The following is a 25,756-nucleotide window of genomic DNA, read 5'->3' as shown; positions in this document are numbered from 1 at the left end:
ATGCCAAAAGTTTGATACTGCAAGGTCAGAGTCAGTGTCCATTGCTGCAACAGGTTTCTGCATCACTTTTCATGTGTAGTTACACTTCGGTGTCCATACATACAGTATGTATGTATGTGCAAAAATTCTAGAGTGAGGAATTAAATTATACAATTTTTATATTCTCTGGTATGATCTTATGGAAAAGGATATAAAACTAATAACACAATTACTGCATTTTTGAGTAAGACAGACTGGTTTTTTGCATACATGAGCATGATAAACAAAAGCAGACTTTTGAATTACTTGCATGAAGTGGTAGGCAGTGCTAAGTATCCATAAATATGATTGTGGTACATATTTAGAAAATAAGCCTGATGAACTATTCTGCTTTTCTGAAATGATTCCTTAACTTTAGATACATATTAAAGTGAGACGTATATCTATTTGCATATTGTTCTGTAATAGAAAAATTTGCTTTCTTGCATAGTAGTGTGTCATAGTATAGCACCTTCTTGTCAGTGTTCCACATTTTCGTTGGCTTTAAATTGAGCCATTGTTTATTGTGCTCCACCTGCCAATGATTTTTGCTGGCAGGTGGAACAACGGCTTGGTTGAAAGACAACAGAAATGTGGAACACCAAGAAGTGGTGCTGTATTTACAGGGACCTCCTTGTATTTTGGGTATATGCATGATATTTGGTAATCAAATATATATTTCTTTGGCCTTCTACTCTTGAATTGTTTTTCTGAGATTTAACTGAAACTTTATAACATAAACCAAGCAGCTAGAGGAACATCAGTGTGCAAGAAGCGAACAAGGTAATGGGCACAGCAGAGAGCAGTTACTCACTCAGGGATCACGAGTTGAGTCAGAAGAAGAGGAGGAGGAGGAGGTTGATGCTCAACTTGCTAATGCCTCTCTCTTTATGGAACTGAGAGATGAGTACGGGCAAGGCACACACAATGTGTCAAATCAAACACTGGTAATTGGCTGCAGTTGTCTAGCATTTGAGTGTCAATCTTCCGATGAGGAATTTTAATACTTTTTAATGAAAGTAACATTTTTCATTTAATATATTTATTTATTATACATTAAATCAAGTAACTTCTTTTAAAGGGACATAATTTTAATTACGTACTCTTTCTAGTCAAGTAAAACATGAAATAAAGTTACATATAAGAAATAAAATAAAAGTTAATATTCTTAATTTACACTTACCAGCTTCAAACCATCGAAGAACGTGTGGAGCGAACTACCCGGGAACTGGAAGCTTTGCAGTTGTCTGTATCCTCTGCTTCACATTCTGCTGAGGATCTTTCACTACAGTGAGTGTTTTATTTTATTTTTTTTTTTTTTAAATCTTTTTCTGTGTATCAAAGAAAGATGACTTTTAACAAGACTTTGAAGAGGAGTACAAAAGCCAGAAATTGTCTTTGCAATAATATTTTACATAAGATGGCATGAGTGAATGTTGGTGAATGTATTTTCTTCTTTGGTTAACCCTGCCTTGGCGGAAGATAACTGTTGGGTTAAAAAAAAAAAATGTTCCTGGAATTTCAATTTAAGGACAGTTGTGTAGGTAATGGTGGAGCACATGAGTTTATTAATATCTTGGAGAAATTCTGTAACTTAATCATATTGATTTCTCTTTTGTTTCATATAGTTGCATCTTCCCTGTTCTATAATATTCATAAAATATTAAAGCAGTTTTATTAAGTTCCTGTCCACTATGGAAGCATTTACTTTACATTTGCATGCCTCCCTTTATACAGTACAGTACACTCTTCATTTTCATCCTAGGGGGGCAATGTGGCAGATGTTGCAGGTGTATGGTGTAGGAGGTAGGTTACTGAAAGCAGTGAAGAGTTTTTACGAGGATAGTGAGGCTCAATTTAGAGTATGTAGGAAAGAGGGAAATTATTTCCCAGTAAAAGTAGGCCTTAGACAAGGATGTGTGATGTCACCGTGGTTGTTTAATATATTTATAGATGGGGTTGTAAGAGAAGTAAATGCGAGGGTCTTGGCAAGAGGCGTGGAGTTAAAAGATAAAGAATCACACATAAAGTGGGAGTTGTCACAGTTGCTCTTTGCTGATGACACTGTGCTCTTGGGAGATTCTGAAGAGAAGTTGCAGAGATTGGTGGATGAATTTGGTAGGGTGTGCAAAAGAAGAAAATTAAAAGTGAATACAGGAAAGAGTAAGGTTATGAGGATAGCAAAAAGATTAGGTGATGAAAGATAGGATATCAGATTGGAGGGAGAGAGTATGGAGGAGGTGAATGTATTCAGATATTTGGGAGTGGACATGTCAGCGGATGGGTCTATGAAAGATGAGGTGAATCATAGAATTGATGAGGGGAAAAGGGTGAGTGGTGCACTTAGGAGTCTCTGGAGACAAAGAACTTTGTCCTTGGAGGCAAAGAGGGGAATGTATGAGAGTATAGTTTTACCAACGCTCTTATATGGGTGTGAAGCATGGGTGATGAATGTTGCAGCAAGGAGAAGGCTGGAGGCAGTGGAGATGTCATGTCTGAGGGCAATGTGTGGTGTGAATATAATGCAGAGAATTCATAGTTTGGAAGTTAGGAGGAGGTGAGGGATTACCAAAACTGTTGTCCAGAGGGCTGAGGAAGGGTTGTTGAGGTGGTTCGGACATGTAGAGAGAATGGAGCGAAACAGAATGACTTCAAGAGTGTATCAGTCTGTAGTGGAAGGAAGGCGGGGTAGGAGTCGGCCTAGGAAAGGTTGGAGGGAGGGGGTAAAGGAGGTTTTGTGTCCGAGGGGCTTGGACTTCCAGCAGGCATGCGTGAGCGTGTTTGATAGGAGTGAATGGAGACAAATGGTTTTTAATACTTGATGTGCTGTTGGAGTGTGAGCAAAGTAACATTTATGAAGGGGTTCAGGGAAACTGGCAGGCCGGACTTGAGTCCTGGAGATGGGAAGTTAATGGGTGTTAATGTTGCAGTTTAAAAACTGTAGTGTAAAGCACCCCTCTGGCAAGACAGTGATGGAGTGAATGATGGTGAAAGTTTTTCTTTTTCGGGCCACCCTGCCTTGGCGGGAATCAGCCAGTGTGATAATAAATAAAAAATAATCGTCTACATCAATATACATTATACAGGTACAGCACTGATACTCCTGCACGCTTGGTTCTGGACCAGCAGAGCTCATACAGTTATGATTCAAAAATACACCTCTGTCCTACCATGGTCTTTTGTAAACGTGAATTAAACAATAGTATCACCGAAATCAGTTAGCCGGTCTTGAGTCCTGGAGGTGGGAAGTACAATGCCTGCACTCTAAAGGAGGGGTTTGGGATATTTGATGTTTAAAATGACATTTATACTGTCATATCTGCATGCCTCTGGCAAAACAGTGATTATGTGAGTGGAGGTAAGTGGTTTTTATGATTTGATATTCTATTGGAGTGTGAGAAAGGTAACACTGATAAAGGTATAGAGGAAAACTGGTTAGCCACACTCAAGTCCTGGAGGTGGGAAGTATAGTTCCTGAGCTCTGAAGGAGAGGTGGGGATGTTGCAGTTTGGAGGGGCGTGTGAACTATGCTGTTGGTGCACTTCTGGCAAGACAATGATTAAATGAATAACAGTGTAAATGTTTTCTTTGTCCAGTCACCCCTACCTTGGTGGGAGATGGCCAGTGCTAAAAAATGCCTAAAAATTTCACTGAAATCATTATTTTACATAGTTTTCCTAACAAGTTTTATACTACACTTGAGTGTTAAAAACTGTAATATTCCACCTACACCTCTGTCACATGATAACACAACAAAAGTGTGAAAGTCTATTATGTATAGAGAAAGTTTGGCATTCATCACTGATAATAATTTCATTTGCAAATTTAGCTTAAAATTTTCAAGATGATTTTATTGTTTAATTGCCTGCTTCACAGAAGTTCACAAAGTAATGATACAACATGTTAAGGGAGAAAAAGAAAGAAAATTCAGCAGATAATGCACTTCAACCTCGGGGGATGAATATAGTGTATTCCTTGCTTTAATGTGCTAACTTATAAAATTAACCTTGCATTGTTGAACCTTATTTAAGTATAATAATATTTCAAAATTTTATAATGATGTTCAAAGGTGGCAAGAATGATGCATGCAGCACACTGTAACTTCACAGCATTTTTCAACATTATCTTGAATTTACTTGTTTTGGTTATTGTATGCTTTATATGCAAATTTATAATTTGCATTGTTGAATATTATTGTAAAATGTAGGGGTTACATTAATGATGCTTAGTTGTATAGGAAAATAAGAATCACAAAAGATGCATGCTGCCATAATTTCTCCCTCATTCTGAATGTAAACACGCTCAACACTTTTTTGTAGGATTAAGTTTCTCACATATCACATGTATCATATTCAGTGTTGTCAGCCTTCAAGGTGCGCTAAAAACCCAGTTGATTCTTAAGTGTTGCCAAGGTGGTGGTGACAGTGGAAGGGAAAGCGATTGAAAACTCAACAAATAACACACTGTATCTTGAGGGCTGAATATTTTTAATGATATGCTTGAAGTTTGCTGTCTTATTATGAATGTAGAATTAGTCCTTAGAGAGAATATCAGAAAAGCTGAAGATTTTCAAGACAGTTTAAAATTCTAATTTAAGCTTCAAATTTAATGAACAAGAGATGTGATTGTGGTAGTTTGCACAACATGAGTGAAGGTATATGCTATGTGCGTTGCAAAGCTTTGTGCAGCAACATAAATGCATGGTGCTTTGCATGGTGCAATGAGATTCACTACAGCAGGTGAGAGGCTGTTATTTTTTTCTTAGTTAATTTGAAAAACAGTATATATGTTCATTCGATGTTTGTGTGGTGTATTTCTATTTTTTAATTGATCAAGAAAAAATTAAATTGTTGATGAGGACTGAATGTTATATTTTACTTATTTTTATTCTTTAACATGCTAGCCATCTCCCACCAAGGCAAGGTGATGGGACCCCCCCCCCCCCCCCCCCCCCCCCCAAAAAAAAAAAAAAAAACTTTTACCATCAGTCACACTATCACTGTCTTGCCAGAAGCACACAGATACAACAGCTTAGATGTCACTTTAAACAGCAGATATCCCAAACCCCTCCTTTAGATTGCAGGCACTGTACTTCCCACCTCCAGGACTCAAGTCAGGCTAACTGGTAAATTCCCTGAATCCCTTCACACAATATTACCCTGCTCACACTCCAACAGCTCGTCAAGCCCCAAAAAACATTTGTCTCCTCTCACTCCTATCTAACATGCTCACACATGCATGTGTCCAAGCCCCTTGCACACAAAACCTCCTTTACCCCCTCCCAACCTACCTGGAGGGTGTTCTGGGGGTCAGTGCCCCCACAGTGCAGTCCTTGACCAGGCCTTGTGGTTGATCAGGCCCTGATCAACCAAGCTGCTACTGCTGGCCATATATAGTCCAATGTACAAACCACAGCCCAGCTGATTGGGTACTGATGTTAGTTATCTGTCTGGCTCCCTCTTGAAGGCAGCCAGAGGGGTCTATTGATAAATCCCCTTATGCCTTGTGGGAGGCTGTTGAACAGTCTTGGCCCCTACACACTTATTTTGTTTTCTCTTAGTGTACTAATGGCACCCCTACTTTTCATTGCTTTCTTAAAGATTGATTTCTGTGTGCAGATTTGGGACAAATCCATTTAGGATTTTCCAGGTGTATATTACGATGTATCCCTCTCGCCTGCTCCAGTGAGCATAGGTCAATCATCTCCAAGCATTCCAAATGTTTTATTTTCTTGCTTTTAGTAATTTATACAGGAGAAGGGGTTACTAGCTCATTGCTTCCGGCATTTTAGTCGCCTCTGAGATATTAACCCTTTGAGGGTCGGTCACGTACATGTACATCTTAACAGCCAGTGTCGGTCACGTACTTATACGCCAAAATTCTAGCGCCTTTAAATCTGGTGGAAGGAAGCTGGTAGGCCTACATATGAAAAATGGGTCTGCATGGTCACTGCAGCACACAGTGCATGAGAGAAAAAAAAAACTCTGACCATGTTTTTGGTTTAAAACAGCGACTTTGTAACCATGTTTTTGGTTTAAAACAGCGACTTTGTAGTGTATTTTTGTATGGTATTTATTATTGTATTCTCGTTTTCTTGGTCTCATTTGATAGAATGGAAGATATATTACAGAAATAGAGCTGATTTTGATTGGTTTCACGATAAAAAGTACCTTGAAATTGAGCTCAAAATAGCAGAAATGTTCGATTTTTGCTAATGTTCAAGAGTAAACAAATCACTCCACGCTTCCAATACACATTAACTGGTGAGTCTGATATTCTTTCACAAGTGCACTGATATTATTTATACCACTTTTACAATAATGCAGTAGTCTGCATAACAGTAAATCTTCTATTTTTTTGTGAGAATGAAAGTTCAAAATGGAAAGCAAGAGTAATATAAGAATGGCCTGGAGACATGACTAATGAACAGAGAAAATGTTATTTTAGTGCCAGGAATGTCTGTCTTGTTTATTCTGGACCCTATTTTGAAATTGGCATCTTTGGAAATTTGTGTGAAATTGGCCAAATTGCCAATTTCTTATCACTTTATTGGGTAGTTGAAATCAGTAAATGGGCGATTTCTTGTACTCAGTCGATAGAACAAATGTAGTTCTAGCGAAATAGCTATGATTTTATTCGACTGGAACATTGGAATTGGCTGAAAATAGGGCTCAAATTGGGTGAAATCACCGATGCGTAAATATTGTTGATACCACTAACTTTGCAAGAGAATAATTCCCTAAGTTTTCCATGAAATTTCATACTTTTGGTGTCATTATCATCAGGGAAAGGTTCTCTTATCATTGCGTTGGAAAACAATTTTTTTTTCTTTTACCCTGAGTGGGAGTTCAGGATCGAGGGTCTCGACCCTCCAAGAGTTAATAATAGAAATAAAAATTATAATGTCACTTTATTAATTGCTAAACCCTTATGAGTCATACAGTGCTGTACATTAATGAAAAGTTGTTAATTTTTTCTTTGTGAAAAAATTTGATTTGGGTTTATTCTTTGTAGATTTACACCTTGTCTAATTATTTGTCTCCATGGGGAAGTGAAACAGAATTCTTCCTCCAAGAGCCATGTGTGTTGTAAGAGGTGACTAAAATGGCAGGAGCAAGGGGATAGTGACCCCTTCTCCTGTATATATTACTAAATTTAAAAGGAGACACTTTTGTTTCTTCTTTTGGGCCACACCACATCGGTGGGATGCAGCCCGTGCGTTGAAAGAAGAAGTATTTATTTGTCATAATTATTTAAAGAGCTTTTGAACTTAATATGCATATATTACAGGGATGTTCCGCCTTTACAAGAAATAGAGGCTGACCATGCCTCTTTATTACCTGCATCCGTTGAGTTTCGATTAGAAGACAAACTTCTTACACTTGAGCGCACCATGGAAGCAGCTGTGAAACGTACTCGAGACCTTGAAATGACTCTGAAAAACCTTAGAGTGGATTATGAGGTTTGTGTTGCTTTAAGTTACTTTAGTAATAACTTTGTACTTACAAAATAATAATGCTAACGTAAGAATGCAAAAATTACTATTTATAATACTTCAAAACAAGGGCAGTGTTTTGTGTGATTTTATATTTATGATATTTGTAGTTAAAGGAGGAGACATATTCTTGGAGTGCTCCTTCAGTGTTTAGTTTGTTATACAGTGGACCCCCGGTTAACGATATTTTTTCACTCCAGAAGTATGTTCAGGTGCCAGTACTGACCGAATTTGTTCCCATAAGGAATATTGGGAAGTAGATTAGTACATTTCAGACCCCCAAACATACATGTACAAACGCACTTACATAAATACACTTACATAATTGGTCGCATTCGGAGGTGATCGTTATGCGGGGGTCCACTGTAATTTTAAGTTTCCAGTGATTGTATCACATATTACCTCATGGACAGGGGATAGTTCAAAGTTTTATATAGAAGCATAGGGGTGGCACTCTGGTTGATAGAAGAGGGTAGGGGATTTGTCTTCAGAAGTATTAATATTACTTTAATCTATTGTTATTACAGTGGTACCTCGAATTTCAGCCATAATTCGTTCCAGAAGGCTATTCGAGTGCTGTTACCAAACAAATTTGTTCCCATAAGGAATAATGTCAATTAGATTAGTCTGTTTTAGACCCCAAAAATACACTTACAAAAGCACTTAAAAAATACACTTACATAATATTTTGAGTTGGGAGCTGTTCGAAATACGAGGTACCACTGTATTATTATTTGGGGAGCTGAGGGAATTTTGAGGGCGTACCTCCCTTCTTCCTATTGCTGCCCCCAGTTCTGGATCCCAGCTCAGCTGTGTACTACTGTTTGTAAAGAAATACTTCTGGCATTCTTTAATTTTTGTTATTTTTTTAGTTTAGTTGAGTTTACCATTGTAACCTCATGTTTTCCTTATTGAGAGTGCTAAAATAAAGCCTCTCTGTTTCTTGTGTTCGTTTATGATTATCTTTTGCCCTATGTTTTTCCTGTTTTCTTCTTATTTACCAACAAAAGCATTAAAATATTTTTAAGTCTCTCCTTATAGATCATCTCTCGTAACTCTCAGCCATTTTCTTACCCATCTTCAAAATTTTTATATTATATCTATGTTTATTTTCATTCTCCGTTTTTGTTTTGTATAAGATGTAAGCTAGGACGTACTGAGGAAAATACAACGATAAAAAATATAAAAAAAATCATACAAGTTTTTTTTTGATTGTGGATTAAAGTAAAGGTTGGATGCGAGAAGTGGGTCATAATAAGCGTGTATGCACCTGGAGAAGAGAGGAATGCAGAGGAGAGAGAGAGATTTTGGGAGATGTTAAGTGAATGTATAGGAGCCTTTGAACCAAGTGAGAGAGTAATTGTGGTAGGGGACTTGAATGCTAAAGTAGGAGAAACTTTTAGAGAGGGTGTGGTAGGTAAGTTTGGGGTGCCAGGTGTAAATGATAATGGGAGCCCTTTGATTGAACTTTGTATAGAAAGGGGTTTAGTTATAGGTAATACATATTTTAAGAAAAAGAGGATAAATAAGTATACACGATATGATGTAGGGCGAAATGACAGTAGTTTGTTGGATTATGTATTGGTAGATAAAAGACTGTTGAGTAGACTTCAGGATGGACATGTTTATAGAGGGGCCACAGATATATCAGATCACTTTCTAGTTGTAGCTATACTGAGAGTAAAAGGTAGATGGGATACAAGGAGAATAGAAGCATCAGGGAAGAGAGAGGTGAAGGTTTATAAACTAAAAGAGGAGGCAGTTAGGGTAAGATATAAACAGCTATTGGAGGATAGATGGGCTAATGAGAGCATAGGCAATGGGGTCGAAGAGGTATGGGGTAGGTTTAAAAATGTAGTGTTAGAGTGTTCAGCAGAAGTTTGTGGTTACAGGAAAGTGGGTGCAGGAGGGAAGAGGAGCGATTGGTGGAATGATGATGTAAAGAGAGTAGTAAGGGAGAAAAAGTTAGCATATGAGAAGTTTTTACAAAGTAGAAGTGATGCAAGGAGGGAAGAGTATATGGAGAAAAAGAGAGAAGTTAAGAGAGTGGTGAAGCAATGTAAAAAGAGAGCAAATGAGAGAGTGGGTGAGATGTTATCAACAAATTTTGTTGAAAATAAGAAAAAGTTTTGGAGTGAGATTAACAAGTTAAGAAAGCCTAGAGAACAAATGGATTTGTCAGTTAAAAATAGGAGAGGAGAGTTATTAAATGGAGAGTTAGAGGTATTGGGAAGATGGAAGGAATATTTTGAGGAATTGTTAAATGTTGATGAAGATAGGGAAGCTGTGATTTCGTGTATAGGGCAAGGAGGAATAACATCTTGTAGGAGTGAGGAAGAGCCAGTTGTGAGTGTGGGGGAAGTTCGTGAGGCAGTAGGTAAAATGAAAGGGGGTAAGGCAGCCGGGATTGATGGGATAAAGATAGAAATGTTAAAAGCAGGTGGGGATATAGTTTTGGAGTGGTTGGTGCAATTATTTAATAAATGTATGGAAGAGGGTAAGGTACCTAGGGATTGGCAGAGAGCATGCATAGTTCCTTTGTATAAAGGCAAAGGGGATAAAAGAGAGTGCAAAAATTATAGGGGGATAAGTCTGTTGAGTGTACCTGGTAAAGTGTATGGTAGAATTATAATTGAAAGAATTAAGAGTAAGACGGAGAATAGGATAGCAGATGAACAAGGAGACTTTAGGAAAGGTAGGGGGTGTGTGGACCAGGTGTTTACAGTGAAACATATAAGTGAACAGTATTTAGATAAGGCTAAAGAGGTCTTTGTGGCATTTATGGATTTGGAAAAGGCGTATGACAGGGTGGATAGGGGGGCAATGTGGCAGATGTTGCAAGTGTATGGTGTAGGAGGTAGGTTACTGAAAGCAGTGAAGAGTTTTTACGAGGATAGTGAGGCTCAAGTTAGAGTATGTAGGAAAGAGGGAAATTTTTTCCCAGTAAAAGTAGGCCTTAGACAAGGATGTGTGATGTCACCGTGGTTGTTTAATATATTTATAGATGGGGTTGTAAGAGAAGTAAATGCGAGGGTTTTGGCAAGAGGCGTGGAGTTAAAAGATAAAGAATCACACAAAGTGGGAGTTGTCACAGCTGCTCTTTGCTGATGACACTGTGCTCTTGGGAGATTCTGAAGAGAAGTTGCAGAGATTGGTGGATGAATTTGGTAGGGTGTGCAAAAGAAGAAAATTAAAGGTGAATACAGGAAAGAGTAAGGTTATGAGGATAACAAAAAGATTAGGTGATGAAAGATTGAATATCAGATTGGAGGGAGAGAGTATGGAGGAGGTGAACGTATTCAGATTTTTGGGAGTGGACGTGTCAGCGGATGGGTCTATGAAAGATGAGGTGAATCATAGAATTGATGAGGGAAAAAGAGTGAGTGGTGCACTTAGGAGTCTGTGGAAACAAAGAACTTTGTCCTTGGAGGCAAAGAGGGGAATGTATGAGAGTATAGTTTTACCAACGCTCTTATATGGGTGTGAAGCGTGGGTGATGAATGTTGCAGCGAGGAGAAGGCTGGAGGCAGTGGAGATGTCATGTCTGAGGGCAATGTGTGGTGTGAATATAATGCAGAGAATTCGTAGTTTGGAAGTTAGGAGGAGGTGCGGGATTACCAAAACTGTTGTCCAGAGGGCTGAGGAAGGGTTGTTGAGGTGGTTCGGACATGTAGAGAGAATGGAGCGAAACAGAATGACTTCAAGAGTGTATCAGTCTGTAGTGGAAGGAAGGCGGGGTAGGGGTCGGCCTAGGAAGGGTTGGAGGGAGGGGGTAAAGGAGGTTTTGTGTGCGAGGGGCTTGGACTTCCAGCAGGCATGCGTGAGCGTGTTTGATAGGGCCACCCTGCCTTGGTGGGAATCGGCCGGTGTGATAATAAAAAAAAAATAAAACATTCTTTAAATATTCAGTATTCTCTTCTGATTAAAAGAATTTGTTAAATAATTCTCATAAATATTTCATATTATTTTAATGCAGGAAGTGACTGCAGAACGAGATATGCTTCAGGAACTTTCAAAAGAGCAGCTAATACAGATCTCTGGTCTTGAGGCTCGTTTAGATGAAATTCGTCGTTCAGATCATCCTATGACTTCTGAACTCAAGCAGAGGATTAATGCAGTTCAAGAAGATCTGGAAAAGAAAAGAAGTGAATTAGCCAAAAAGGGAAGAGAGGTCAGTACAGTGAATCTTAACATAAATATATATATGTGTGCTAGTAGTTTGCTTCTATATAAATTATTAAAGATAATAATAAGAAAAACTCTTTTCTTTGCCGGGTCACCCTACTTTGGTGGGAGACACCTAGTGTGTAAAAAAAATAACTCCATTTTTGTTTAAATGCATGAATGCTATCTTTGAAACTCATAATTTTTAGCTTCGTAGGCAGTCTTTATCCATGGAGATACTAGCATCCTTTAGTATTTAGTGTGAAACTGAGGCCTCTAAAGCATTTTCTCATTACTGTTGGTCTTTTCTGTCTCAGGAACATGTAAGATGGCAAGTAAGTCTTACTAACTTCTACAGTACCTTACATTCATTACACACGTATTTTTATTTTCTTGTGTGTTTGGGTTTTATTATTATTTATCTTGTAAAAGTGCTAAACCTAGGTAGTAGATTGGTAGACAGCAGTCGCGCAAGGAGGTACTACCGTCCTGCCAGGTGAGTGTAAAACGAAAGCCTGTAAGTGTTTTACATGGTGGTGGGATTGCTGGTGTCTTTTTTCTGTCTCATAACCATGCAAGATTTCAGGTACGTCTTACTACTTCTACTTACACTTAGGTCACACTACACATACATGTACAAGCATATATATACACACACCTCTGGGTTTTCTTTTGTTTTCTTACTAGTTCTTGTTCTTGTTTATTTTCTCTTACCTCCATGGGGAAGTGGAACAGAATTCTTCCTCCGTAAGCCATGCGTGTTGTAGGAGGCGACTAAAATGCCGGGAACAAGGGGCTAGTAACCTCTTCTCCTGTATATATTACTAAATGTAAAAGGAGAAGTTTTCGTTTTTCCTTTTGGGCCACCCCGTCTCGGTGGGATACGGCTGGTGTGTTGAAAGAAAGAAAGATACACCCCTCTGGGTTTTCTTCTATTTTCTTACTAGTTCTTGTTCTTGTTTATTTCCTCTTATCTCTATGGGGAAGTAGAAGAAAATTCTTCTTCCATAAGCCATACATGTCATAAGAGGTGACTAAAATGCCAGGAGCAAGGGGCTGGTAACCCTTCTCCTGTATACCTTACTAAAGTTAAAAAGAGGAACTTTGTTGTTCTTTTTGGGTCACCCTGCCTGGATGGGATACGGCCGGTTTGTTGACAGAAGAAGAAGTGCTAAAATCATGGAGATCATATAGCACCTGGGAAATAGGAAGTAATTAGGTTTAATTTAAGGAAGGTGAATGCAGCCTCAGTTTCTTGATTGAAGAGCTATTCACTTTTATCAAGAGAAAGTTTAAGTGAAGAGCAGATAAATGATATACACTGCTTTGCAACAAGCTTTTTTTTTTTTTTAATAAATGTTAAAATTCATTTCTTAATGAGCTATCCTTCTTTTGAAAGAGAATATGAGATAATAACAAGTGATATTGGCAGTTTGGAGGGATATGTTGTGTATCTTTATATGTATATGCTTCTAAACTGTTGTATTCTGAGCACCTCTGCAAAAACAGTGATTATGTGTGAGTGTGGTGAAAGTGTTGAATGATGATGAAAGCATTTTCTTTTTGGGGATTTTCTTTCTTTTATGGGTCACCCTGCCTCGGTGGGAGACGGCCGACTTGTTGAAAAAAAAAAAAAAGTGATTTACGAAAATATTACTTACAGATAGAGGAACTTAAACATAATCTGTCGAGTACCAGAGGAAAGCTGATGTCACGTGAGGAGGAACTAGAACGAATACAGTCAATGACACAGCCTCACAGTCTTCCTCAAACCACTTCTGACCAACTTCTCACAAAGCAGAAACAGCTGGAGGATGAAATAGCTTCAAAAAATAACCTTATTGATAATTTGAAGGTTGGTTTCAATTTAGATAATAGATTCAGGAGTTTGATTTTTGGTAATGTTATAAGTATATATATAAATTTATAAAAAATTATGTGTCAACTATACATTGCATTTTAAATCATATAAATTAGGCTTGACCAAAGCAAATACTCTTATATTTTATTAGTACGTAAATGATGTTTTAAGTGAAAAATATTGAGATTCACATTAGCTCCCTGTTTTATATTTTTACCGATAATAACGATGCACTTTCTCCAGTTTAATTAATTTTCTCAACTTAAACTGTCTTAGTAAGGCTCTTCTTATAATTATCCAGCAATTCATTTTGTGTGTTCTGTAGTATTTTTGAAATTAGATCATAAACCAGTGATATCTTAATATGGAATATTACCACAGTGAAAAGTAGTAGTAGGTAGTAGGTTGGTAGACAGCAATCACCCAGGGAGGTACTACCATCCTGTGGTAGTAGGTTGGTAGACAGCAGCCACCCAGGGAGGTACTACCATCCTGTGGTAGTAGGTTGGTAGACAGCAGCCACCCAGGGAGGTACTACCATCCTGCCAAGTGAGTGTAAAACGAAAGCCTGTAATTGTTTTACATCATGGTAGGATTGCTGGTGTCTTTTGTCTGTCTCATAAACATGCAAGATTTCAGGTACATCTTGCTACTTCTGCTTACACTTAGGTCACACTACACATTCATGTACAAGCATATATATACACACCCCACTGGGTTTTCTTCTATTTTCTTTCTAGTTCTTGTTCTTGTTTATTTCCTCTTATCTTTTTGAGGAATTGGAACAAAATTCTTCCTCCATAAGCCATGCGTGTTGTAAGAGGCGACTAAAATGCTGGGAGCAAGGGGATAGTAACCTTTTCTGTACAAATTACTAAATTTAAAAAGAAAAACTTTTTTCTTTTTGGGCCACCCTGCCTTGGTGGGATAAGGCCGGTTTGTTGAAAAAAAAAAAAGTAATAATGTTCACTGTTATATTGCATGTAGCATTTTGACATCCTTACTGTTATATGCCTCACAAACTTTTTTTCTCTTTGTTCTCGGTGTGTATAACTTTACAGCTATATACAGTAGGTACCAGTATACACATTCTGTGTATCTCTTCATTCATTTTTGCTTTTTAGTACATCAGCATTTTGCTACCAAGGCAGAGTAGAGTTAGTTAGTGAAGGAAATACATTGCTCTCTTACTAGAAGTGTACAAACATCACAGTTGCAATGACCCATTGAACTGCAACATTGTTACCTATCCCATGGGTCCTCACTTCTTCCAGGCTCAATGATGTATTGAGTGAATCATTTTGTCATAATTACAAAAACAGTTTTAAGCTAGCTTATATTTTTTTTATTTTTTTTTTTTTCAGAAGGAGCTTGTAAGTGCTAGTCAACCAGATATTATCCCATCAACATTAGCTCAAAGTCTTATAGAAGATAAAAATGCTGAGATAAAAGAACTGATTGAGCAACTTATGACTATAAAATCTAGAGTCAGTGAGGTGATCACACACATTGCAAATAATGGAAATCTTGTGGAATGTCAAAACCTGGTTAGTATACTTCACTTTCTGTACATGGTAGTATTAGTGATATTAATGTTCAGAAGTTTTCATTTTATTACCCTTATACTTCACAACTAACTCACAAAATAAAGACAACACTAGACCACAAAGAATAAGAAGGCAAAATACTGTGACTAGAACAATACACAAATAAATAGCCCACAGATAGGAGAAATAAACTTATGACTACGTTTTGGTCCGAAATGTTGTGATAAGTTTCTTTCCTCTGTTTATGGATTATTTGTGTAATGGACCACATTTTGGTCCATATTTGGCCATTATCAAATTGTTACTTGGCAATGGTTGATGGCAGATTGTAATGTCAGTATTACTCACGAGCCCCACTTGTTTTGTGATCCATCAGTATGGTTTCATTTGTGGTGTCTGGGTTGCTTGTGAATTGTAGCCACAGGATTGTGACTTATTCTTTACCTACTTATTCTAAGAAATAGGATTTGTGCCCCAATTCCTTGAATCGAGTCTGAATGCCTTCCATGCCCCCAAGCACTGTATGACTCCGGGTTTAGCACTCCCTCATGAATAATAATAGTACATAGTAGTAGTAATAATAATAATAATTCACCCTCTTACTACTTTAAAGTACATAAATTTAGAAATTCTCTATGGGAAAGCAGAGAAGAGTCCTTCATCCCCAAGCCATGCATGATATAAGAGGTGAATTAAATGCTGGGAGGAAGGGGATAGTAACCCCCTTTTCCTGTAGAAATTACTAAATGTAAAAAGAAAAACTCATTTTTCTTTTCAAGTCGCCCTGCCTCAGTGGGATACGACCGGTTTGTTGAAATAAAAAATAAAGAAATTGAATCCTATTCATTAAATGTTTTCCTTCCTCATCAGTGAGCAAATATTTGTCTTGTGTTTGTTTCAAGGACTGGATGGAGAGCATGAAAGGAAATTCTATCCAGTATCTATTTTAGATAATTTGTCATATTTAAATGGCCTTAAAATATGTGAAGGATGTCTAATTCTCTAAACTCAGTACTATTTCCAGGGCATAAATTATTCTATTAGAAAAGCTAAAACAGTAATGATAAATATAAAAACTAACAAAAACTTAAACTAAATAGACCAAGTAATTTTTTTTCCTAGACTATGCCAGACCACCGAGGAGTGCATATATCTATCTTATCATGAGCGTTCCTTAATTCCTTGATGTTTATATCTACATGACTTGTGGGCTTAATAACATTAATGTACTCAGTAATAAGTAATCTAGAAGAGAGTGCATAGTGTTGTCCCTAAGAAGGGTTTTCTGTCTTAAGTCTGAAGCATTCAACATATGGCATTAAACTGATGTTCAAAAATAAAATTATTTTGATCATACTATTCCAAATTGAATGACATGAATGAAATGTATATGGTAGATAATTTATAGACAAAGTATGAGAGTATTCACATAGAAGAGGGCCTCATACAGCAGATTAGGTTCTGGACTACTTCTGTTGTAAAGCAAAGTTCAGTGTAAATTGAATCATAGTCTTTTTCATATTCAAATGTATATAAGAGTCTGATAGCATGTTTACACTATCATATATTAAGTGAGCAATAGAGCCAGGCCTAAAAAATACATATATATTACACATATTACTTAATTTAAAATATTTTCGTCCTTGGCTTATAGTGAATGGTGAATACAGTGGTACCCCAAGTTTCGAATTTTCTTTGTTCAGAAGGCTGTTCGAGTGCCATTATTGAACGAATTTGTTCCCATAAGGAATACTGTAAATTTGATTAGTCCGTTTCAGACCCCCAAAAATGCACTTACAAAAGCACTTGCAATAATACACTTACATAATTGGTCGAGTTGGGAGCAGTTCGAAACTTGGGGTACCACTGTATATTTATTGTAGGAAATCTGAATAAATGAAGAATGATTATAATTAAAAACCACTGCATTATTGAAATGCTGTATATGTATGTCAGGTTGTATATAATTATGCTGTATATCTTAGTGTTTATTTTTCTTAAGTATCAAATATTTAACATTTTTCTTCTCTTTCTTAGCTTCAGAATATTCTTAGAGGACGTAATGAATTCTGTAGTCAACTAAGTGATACTGAAACTCCAGAAGTTCTGAGAAAATCATCGATGGTACATCATCCCGATTCTGCTACTATTGAGGTAATTAATGATGATAAATTATTGAGGGTGTGTAAAGGAAGCTGAAAGTGAGCATAAATGAAGAGTAAGGTGATGAGTGTATCAGATGAATTAAGTAAGAAAAACTGGATATCAAATTAGAGGGAGGGAGTTTGGAAGAAGTGAACGTGTCCAGAAATTTGGGAGTGGACACGTCGGTGGATGGTATACGAAGGACGAGGTAAATCATAGAATTGAGAAAGGGAAAAAGGTGGGTGGTGCATTGAGGTATCTGTGGAGATAAAGAGCCTTATTCATGGAGGCAAGGAAGGGAATGTATGAGAGTAGTGGTACCAACACTCTTATATGGATGTGAAGCATGGGTTGTGAATGTTGCAGCAAGGAAGAAGCTGGAGGCAGTGTGTGGCGTAAATATTATGCATAGATTTCGTAATTTGGAGATTAGGAGGTGTGGAGTTACTAAAAGTATTATTCAGAAAGCTGAGAAGGGGTTGTTGAGGTGGTTTGGTCATTTAGAGAGGATGGAGCAAAATAGGATGACTTGGAGGGTGTATAAATCTGTAGTGGAGGGAAGGCTATGTAGGGGTCATCCTAGGAAAGGATGGAGGGAGGGGGGTAAAGGAAGTTTTGTGTACAAGGGGCTTGGACATGCAGCAGGCATGTGTGAGCATGTTAGATAGGAGTGAGTAGAGACAAATGGTTTTTAGGACTTGATGGGCTGTTTTAGTATGAGCAGAGCAATATTTTGTGAATGGATTTAGCAAAACCAGTTAGCTGGACTTGAGTCTTGGAGGTGGGAAGTATAATGCCTTCACCTTAAAAGAGGGTTTCGAATATTGGCTGTTTGAAGTGACATCTAAACTATCGTATCTGTGTACCTCTGACAAGACAGTGATAGTGTGAATGATGGTGCCTTGGTGAGAGATGGCCAGCTTGTTAAAAAAAAAAAAAAAAATTTTTAAGCTAGCCATTAAAACTTAAGGAGTTGCTTTTCTCAGGTGGCTCTGATTTCCTAATTTATGAGTACACCAGCAAGTTAATGTTTTAGACATTTAGATACGGTTATAACAACAAGTAGGTCTATGGAAAATGAAGGAATTCACAGTATAGTTGAGGGGAAAAAATTACTGGACCGACAATGTGAAAATTGCATATTGTGGTCAGCGGAAAGAAATTTAGATATTGTTAATGGATGCCCCTTTTTTTATATTGCAATTATTGGTTTGGATAACTTCAGTAAGCATATGGTCTCAGTCTACTGAATTATCCAGATATGAAAACCTTGATATTAGCTGATCGTATATATCTTTTGATCTGAACAATATGTGTTGTACGTTCTTTCTCATTTTTTTTCAGTATGCAGTAACCCACCTGTCCCATTCTATGACAGAGAGCATACGTATAGATCTGCTTCATATTAACTTGTAATAAAAATTATTGTACAAAGAGTACTGGTTACTAAACTTACTGTCTTTGTAATTGCTTTATTGAGTGTGCCACAGTGTACAAAAGAATTCTGTGGTTGAGTTGATACAGGTCTGATCTTGCAGTTGCATGGATGAAGGCTTCATCTCCAGTAATCTTTATATAATTTATTACCTTTGCAATTCTCATATCTTGAAAAGATTTTATACATTTTAGTACATCTATAGTTTTTTTTTTTTCTAATCTTGGTTTAACAGATGAATAGTATCAAGGAAGGTCACTCAGCTGTCAACAGTTCCACTGGTAAAAGTGAAGAAGGAGTGTCCATCACTCATCCATCAAGTGTTGACTTGACTTTCATGTCTGTACAGCCTGAGGCTCCCATTGAGTTATCAAAGGTATCATCTCATGACTCAAGCATAACCAAGGTAAGATCAAAATGATGCTGCTTTTCAATTGTTTCTACTTCAAATGCAATTCAGTGAGTTCTCATGTCGTATTATTTGCTGCAGACATTAATTAATTTTATAGCTTTATGTATTACAGTACTCGAGTACTGTTTTACTAGATATGTATTACAGTACTCAAGTACTGTAATACATATCTAGTTGTTTTAGGACTGCATCTATGCTTATATGTAGTATTTTTTATAATTAAAATTTAATACCTTAATGATTGCTATTTGGTTAGCTTTTAACAAAATTTTCTCTAGTGCATCAATAAATGCTGCATTTGGAATTAATATTGTCATGACATAAATCGCTCCATATATATAAAACCAGATTAAGAAAGTGTTAAAAAATTGTCATGAGAAGAGTTTAATGTCTTGATCATTCAGTATATACTATAATTGTGAGAGTTGTCACAAATTGCTGTTTGCCAAATACACTGTTTTTGGGGGAACTTTTAAAGAGAAGTTGCAATGATTAGAAGGTAAACTTGGGAAGGTATGCAAAAGAAGGAAATTAAAGTTGAACATAGGAAAGAGCAAGGTGTTGAGAGTAACAGAAAATTTAGACAATGAAAGATTGGATATCTGATTGAAGGGAGAGAGTATGGAGAAAATAATTGTTTAGATATTTGGGAGTGGACTTGTCAGTAGATGGGTTTATGAAAGATGAGGTGACCTGTAGAACTGATGAGATAAAAAAGGTGGGTGGTTCATTGAGGTACCTGTGGAGACCAAGAATCTTATTCATGGAAGCAAAAAAAGAGAAGGTACTAGAGTATAGTGGGGCAAACACTTTTATGGGTGTGAAACATAGATTTTAAATGTTACATGAAGAGGAGGCTGGAGGCAGTGGAAAAAATGTGTTTGAAACAATTTGTTGTGTGAATATAATGCAGAGAATTCAGAGCTAGGAGATTCAAAGGTGGTGTGGGGTTACCAAAAGTATTATTCGAAGGGCAGATGAGGGGTTGTCGAGGTGGTTTGGACATGTAGAGAGGATGGAGTAAAATAGGATGACTAGGAGGGCATATAAATCTGGGGGAAAGGGAAACAGGGGTAGGGATCATACCTGGAAGGGTTGGAAGGAAGGGGTAAAGGAGGTTTTGAGTGCTAGGGACTTGCACATCTGACAGGTTTGTGTGAGGGTGGTGGATAGGAGTGAGTGGAGGCAAGGGGTTGAAGTGTGAGCAAAGTAACATTTATGAAGGGATTAAGGGAAACTGGTTAGCTGGACTTGTATCCTAGTAATGGGAAGTACAGGGTCTTCACTCTAAAGAAGGGTTTGGGGTGTTTCAGCTTGGAGGGTCAGTTTAACCATGAAGTCTTGCATGTTGTTGTACCTTAGTGTGAGATGGTCAGTGTGTTTTAAAAAAAATCCTTAAAGTCATGTCTAAACAAAAGAAACTTTGTCATTATATAACTTAATGAATAATATTAACATTCTCAAATATTTGGCAATGCTGACTATTTTTCTCTCATGTTTTTCATTGTTTTATGTTTTATTAAATGCAGGGGTCACATGTGTCAGAAGATAACAAAATTGGTGAATCATGTCTGTCTTCATTGGCTGCTGCTGCTACTACTGCTGTTACTGCTGCTGCTACAACTACTACTACTACTGCTGTTACTGCTACTGGCAAGGTTAGTCTGCTGAAGTTTAAATAGTTCATTGTGAGCAGCACTTTTTTGTCTTATGATTTTGTACTATTTTTAACTCTTATTCAAAACTTTTAATAATTTTTGTTAATATGTAGATTCATCCACTGTCTTTTGAGTCTTCTCTGTCCTATTGCTTTACTTTTTTTATTTTACTTTTGTGTTGTGAAGGAGGATAAGGAAATGAATGGAGAAGAGAATGCAGTTCTTCATACTTCACCAGTTGATGAAGAAATAACTATAACCAAGGAAGAGTATGAAAACCTGTGTTCAGCTAGTGATGAAGTTACTGTCCTTAGGGCTCAGATAGACCTTTTGCAGAAGGAGATAACCAACTTAAATAACTACCAGGTAGATGCGTTGATGCCAAGTGTCACTGTGGGCAGATAGTTTTTGATTGTTTACAGTTTATGTTTGCTTCTAACAACTAATTTCCTGTATGCATTTGTTATGTAATAGCAGTTTGAACTAGAGGATGCATAAATAAGTACTAACCAATTAACTTAAAAACTTTCTTGCAGCTTTCAATGAAAAATTGATCTTTCTGTCTGTGTTGTAGTCTGCTCGTCCTGCTCAATAATTTTACTTATGGAGCTCATTTCTAAGTACATAAACTTTTTTGTTTTTACACATCAAGCCTCTCCCACCAAGGCAAGATAACCCAGAGAAGAACACACTTATTCACCATCACTCACAATCTAGATACTTTTCCAGAATGGAGAAAATTCTGAAACTTTGACAACTTATAGTGCAGACACGTTGCTTACCATCTCCATGACTATATAACCACTTTCTCTGAACTCCTTCCTAGATATTATTTTGGTTTACCCACCTCCTATTCTTTATATCTCATAATTAAGAATTTGATTCTTCAAAGTGCTGTCCATACAATGTTTTGTTTGTTCACAACTATACATGTAATTTTTCTTATTTGTTTTCCTCTGTACAAAAATTATTTGACTTGACTTGCTGTGTGAGTGTGAACAAGGTAGTATTTATGAGGGGATTGAGTTGGACTTGAGACCAGAAGCTGAGAAGTTCAGTGCCTACATGCTGCAGGAGGGGTGGGAATGTTGCAGTTCGAAAGGTCATTGGAATTGGGGTGTCTATATGTGCACTTCTGGTAAGAGCTATTGAATGAATGATAGTGAATGTGTTTGCTTATTTTTGGGTCACCCTACCTTGGTGCGAGATGGCTGTTCTGTGAAGAAAAAATACTGAAATTGTGTTGACTGGGAATTGGATACAAGAACACTTTGTGCAGGATGATTCAAATATTTCCAGTTTCATTATAATTATTTTCATAATTCAGCTAATTGTGGGGTATTTTTAGCTTTAAATGTCTTCTTGAAAATAAAATATATGTTTATGTACGTACTACTTAAAATGTCATTGAAATTCATCTATTAATGTAAAAATATAATTCTTTAAAGAAATTGGTTCCACCAATAAATCTAAACTTGTTTCTTAAGATATTGGATGGAAAAAATATTGGCAAATAAGCATAAATCAAATTTTCATGCAACAATTTTAATGACATTAACTTTGTCAAATTATTATTATTAAGTATAGTATTTGGAATTTTTTGGCTCAGAGAAAGACTTTGATGCTACAAACTGCTGTTGTATGCTTCTTGCATAACAAGATAATGACAGCTGAGCCCTAAAAAAAACTGTAGTCCCACCATGAGCTGCAATACATAAAAATTCATGCAAGTTATATGTTCTGTTTGGAGTTATAGAACGTACAGAGTATATGAAATATCCTGGGCATCTTCGTATATTATAAAGTACCCAGAGCTATGGGAGCAAGGGGCTAGTAACCTCTTCTCCTGTATATATTACTAAATGTAAAAGGAGAAACTTTCGTTTTTCCTTTTGGGCCACCCTGCCTCGGTGGGATATGGCCGGTGTGTTGAAAGAAAGAAAGACCCAGAGCTATGGTCTGTAATTCACATAGCATCTGTGCTCAGTTTATTGGTAAATGAAATTTTTTAAAAGAAAATAAATGTGGGTCATATTAACAAAAAAGGCACAATACCGTGACTGGAGCGATACACAAATAACCCGTACATAGAGAGGAGCTACGACGATGTTTAGGTCTGACATGGACCATTTACAAAGTCACACTAACAAAAAGGAGAGAAGGGGGGAGTATATATAGGCAAGGAGGTGGTAGTGGAGGTAGAAAAAAAAGTGGTGGAGGTAGAAGGTAGTGGTAGGGAAGGTAGCATAGAGGAGGTGGAGCCAGTCAAATACTAAGAAAGAGGAGCACTGCAAGGGAGCTAGGGGCCCACAGAGGGGAGGAGCAAGAACACAGGGAGGGTTATCTGTGTATGGGTCATAGTCTCTTTCATGCCTTGGTTTTTATAAATGATCACATAAAATGAAGTATTTAGCTCTCCTCTAATTTTAGACTAAGTTACTCTGCTGGATAAGTTACACTGTATTAATATTAGTAGTACTAGCAGTAGTGTATATCTTAAGTTTTTGCAAATGAAGAATATTTCAGAATTTGGTTGTAAAATATATAGAAATGATCAGTTCGTCAGCTGGATTTTGTAAGTCATTGAACTGACAGTTGCTAATGGCAGCAATATAAAAAAAATTAGTGCACAAGATAGTTAAATGTTAATAAGTGTGAGTCTTGTGATATGTACATATTGAAAAAAATAATGAAAATTCAAGAATGGATCTTTGGCCATTGAAAACTGCTTAGTGAATATGTGTAGTTATAGAAACATTTTGTTTTACACAAACTTTCTGATGTGTTTGAGAGGCTTTAGCAATATGAAGAAGTATTAAACAAATGTTCACATCTCAGAAATTAGTATATATTGTAGGTTACAGGTGGTTGCAAAGTCTTGCATACAAATCCTTCATGTGTGTTGCACTCATAGAAAATACTGTGTACAGAATCTTTGATGCACTGTGGACAAGTGTGTGATCTGAAATGCTTGTTTTGCTCTTAACAAAATTAATAGCCTGTATTTTGTGTGATTATCTTAGCACCTGTATAAATGCTGAGAATTTACATGTATTAGCTAATTTGTCTTCAACTAGCCATGCATTTAACATATGTCTGAAGCTGTGCATTATTTACTACTAGAATTAATACATTTGTGTACTGTACATGCATCTTGTGTAATATATGATACATGCATGTTGTTTGTTTAAGCTGTATATTATAATTACAAGTGAGTTGAAGTACAGTGCCTATACTCAGGGAGGAGGGGTGGGGATGTTGCACTTTGGAGGGTCATCTGAACTGCGATGTCAGCACACGTCAAGCAAGACAGCAAATGACTGAATGATTGTGAATATTTTTTTTTTTGTTTTTAGGTCATCCTACCTCAGTGGGAAATGACTGGTGTGTGAAAAAAAAAAAAGTGAGATGAATGATATAACAACCCCAATGTTGCCACAGCAATGTAAATGACATCAGGTGGATGTCATGAGATACTTTAAAAAATAAACATCACAGTATTTTATTCTTTTGGAATTCAAGTATTTTATTATTGTCATAATTATTCTTGGGTGATTAAAATAAAGAGCTAAATTCATTGGAGAAAAATTGTTGGCAGTGAGAAAGGCATTTCTGTTGATTCAGCAAAAAAAAAAAAAAAAAAAATACTGCCTTGACTACTGTTTCAACGAAAAATCTGTATATTTATCTATACATTTGTCTATCTATACATTTGCCTCGGTGGGATACGGCCGGTGTGTTGAAAGAAAGAAAGAAAGATTTGTCTTTGGTTGTAATGTAACTTGTATACTATTATACTGTAGAATATAAGTCATTGGCCGGACCAAGAGAGTTGCCACTACATCCAGTTAAAAAGAATATGATGCAGTTATACATGAAGCTTTACTTGTTCTTTGGGCTGCATGATTATTTGATCACCATTGCCTTATTTAATCTTTATTTAAAATGTAGCTAACAAACTTCTATCAGAAATTTTTGAAAAAATAATATGTTTTGAGTGTTTTTTTTTTGTTTGGTTTATTTTTTTTATTAAAACTAGTACTGTAAATTCATTTTATGCCTTATGTATTAAGGAGGTATTAGAGGAGTGTGTGTAATAAATTCTTCTATTCATATAGGCAAGGCTAGAAGAAGATTTCAAAACAGCTCAAGATCTATTGGCAGATCGTGAAGAAGAGATTAATCAGTTATCTGAGGAAATTGAGGACAGTGTGCCCTTGCCTTTACCTTCAGAAACTATTCAGATGCAAGACAGGTGTTTAAGGCTAGAAGAACAGGTATGAAATTAAGTATTGCTTGTGGAATTTCCTTTGTTATTTTAGATCTGCAGTTGTGTGTTTATTGTAATAAGCTTAAATAGGTCTTTTTGTCATTTACTGTATAACATATATTCTATGTGTTTCTCTCCTCCTTTCCCCTTTTTCTTTCTTTTTTCTTTATTATTCATGATAAGTGGATGGGGACCAATGGGAAAAAGTGGAGAAGAAACCTTCCTTTGTCAGCCATGTGTGTCATAAGAGGTGACTAAAAAACCATACCCCCGGCCGGGATTGAACCCGCGGTCATAGTCTCAAAACTCCAGCCCGTCGCGTTAGCCACTAGACCAGCTAGCCACAATAAGATTCATCCAACTAGATATATTTCTACACCATAGGAAAGTTAGCACAGGCACCTCTGTGACCACAAATGCAAGGTTTTACGGACGAATCTCCAGCTAGCGTGGCCGTGACGAACTCTAGCTCAAGTCCCTTCACTGCCGTCAACATGACTCAAGAAATCGTAATGACACGATTGCAATCGTGTCATTATGATTTCTTGAGTCGAGGTGACTAAAATGCAGGGAGCAAGGGGCTAGTAACCCCTTCTCCTGTATATATTCCTAAATTTCAAAGGCGAAACTTTAGTTTTTCCTTTTGGGCCGCCCCGCCTCAGTGGTATACAGCTGGTACGTTGAAAGAAGGAGAAGAAAAAAAAACATTTTAGTTTTTCTTTTTCGAGTTACTCTACCTCAGTGGGAAATG

General features: G+C 36.9%; 1 protein-coding gene across 9 annotated transcripts in view; it reads left to right on the top strand.

Moving 5' to 3' along the window:
- The window catches only part of LOC128691776 (A-kinase anchor protein 9), a gene marked incomplete at its 5' end in the record, with an annotated part of 128,610 nt that overhangs the window by 59,780 nt on the left and 43,074 nt on the right, over positions 1-25,756 (top strand). For 6 of the 9 annotated variants that reach the window (XR_011394112.1, XM_070100978.1, XM_070100976.1 and 3 more), the window contains 11 exon segments: positions 765-965; positions 1,205-1,308; positions 7,309-7,480; positions 11,490-11,684; positions 13,341-13,532; positions 14,903-15,085; positions 17,123-17,239; positions 18,901-19,071; positions 20,607-20,735; positions 20,922-21,101; positions 24,854-25,012. Coding sequence is in view for 8 of the 9 variants with exons in the window: in XM_070100978.1 (XP_069957079.1) it covers positions 765-965; positions 1,205-1,308; positions 7,309-7,480; positions 11,490-11,684; positions 13,341-13,532; positions 14,903-15,085; positions 17,123-17,239; positions 18,901-19,071; positions 20,607-20,735; positions 20,922-21,101; positions 24,854-25,012 (1,803 nt within the window). 9 annotated transcript variants of the gene reach the window in all.

The sequence above is a fragment of the Cherax quadricarinatus genome, chromosome 75 (assembly GCF_038502225.1).
Source record: "Cherax quadricarinatus isolate ZL_2023a chromosome 75, ASM3850222v1, whole genome shotgun sequence".
Taxonomy (NCBI): Eukaryota; Metazoa; Arthropoda; class Malacostraca; order Decapoda; family Parastacidae; genus Cherax; species Cherax quadricarinatus.
This window is presented reverse-complemented; position numbering and strand designations above follow the sequence as displayed.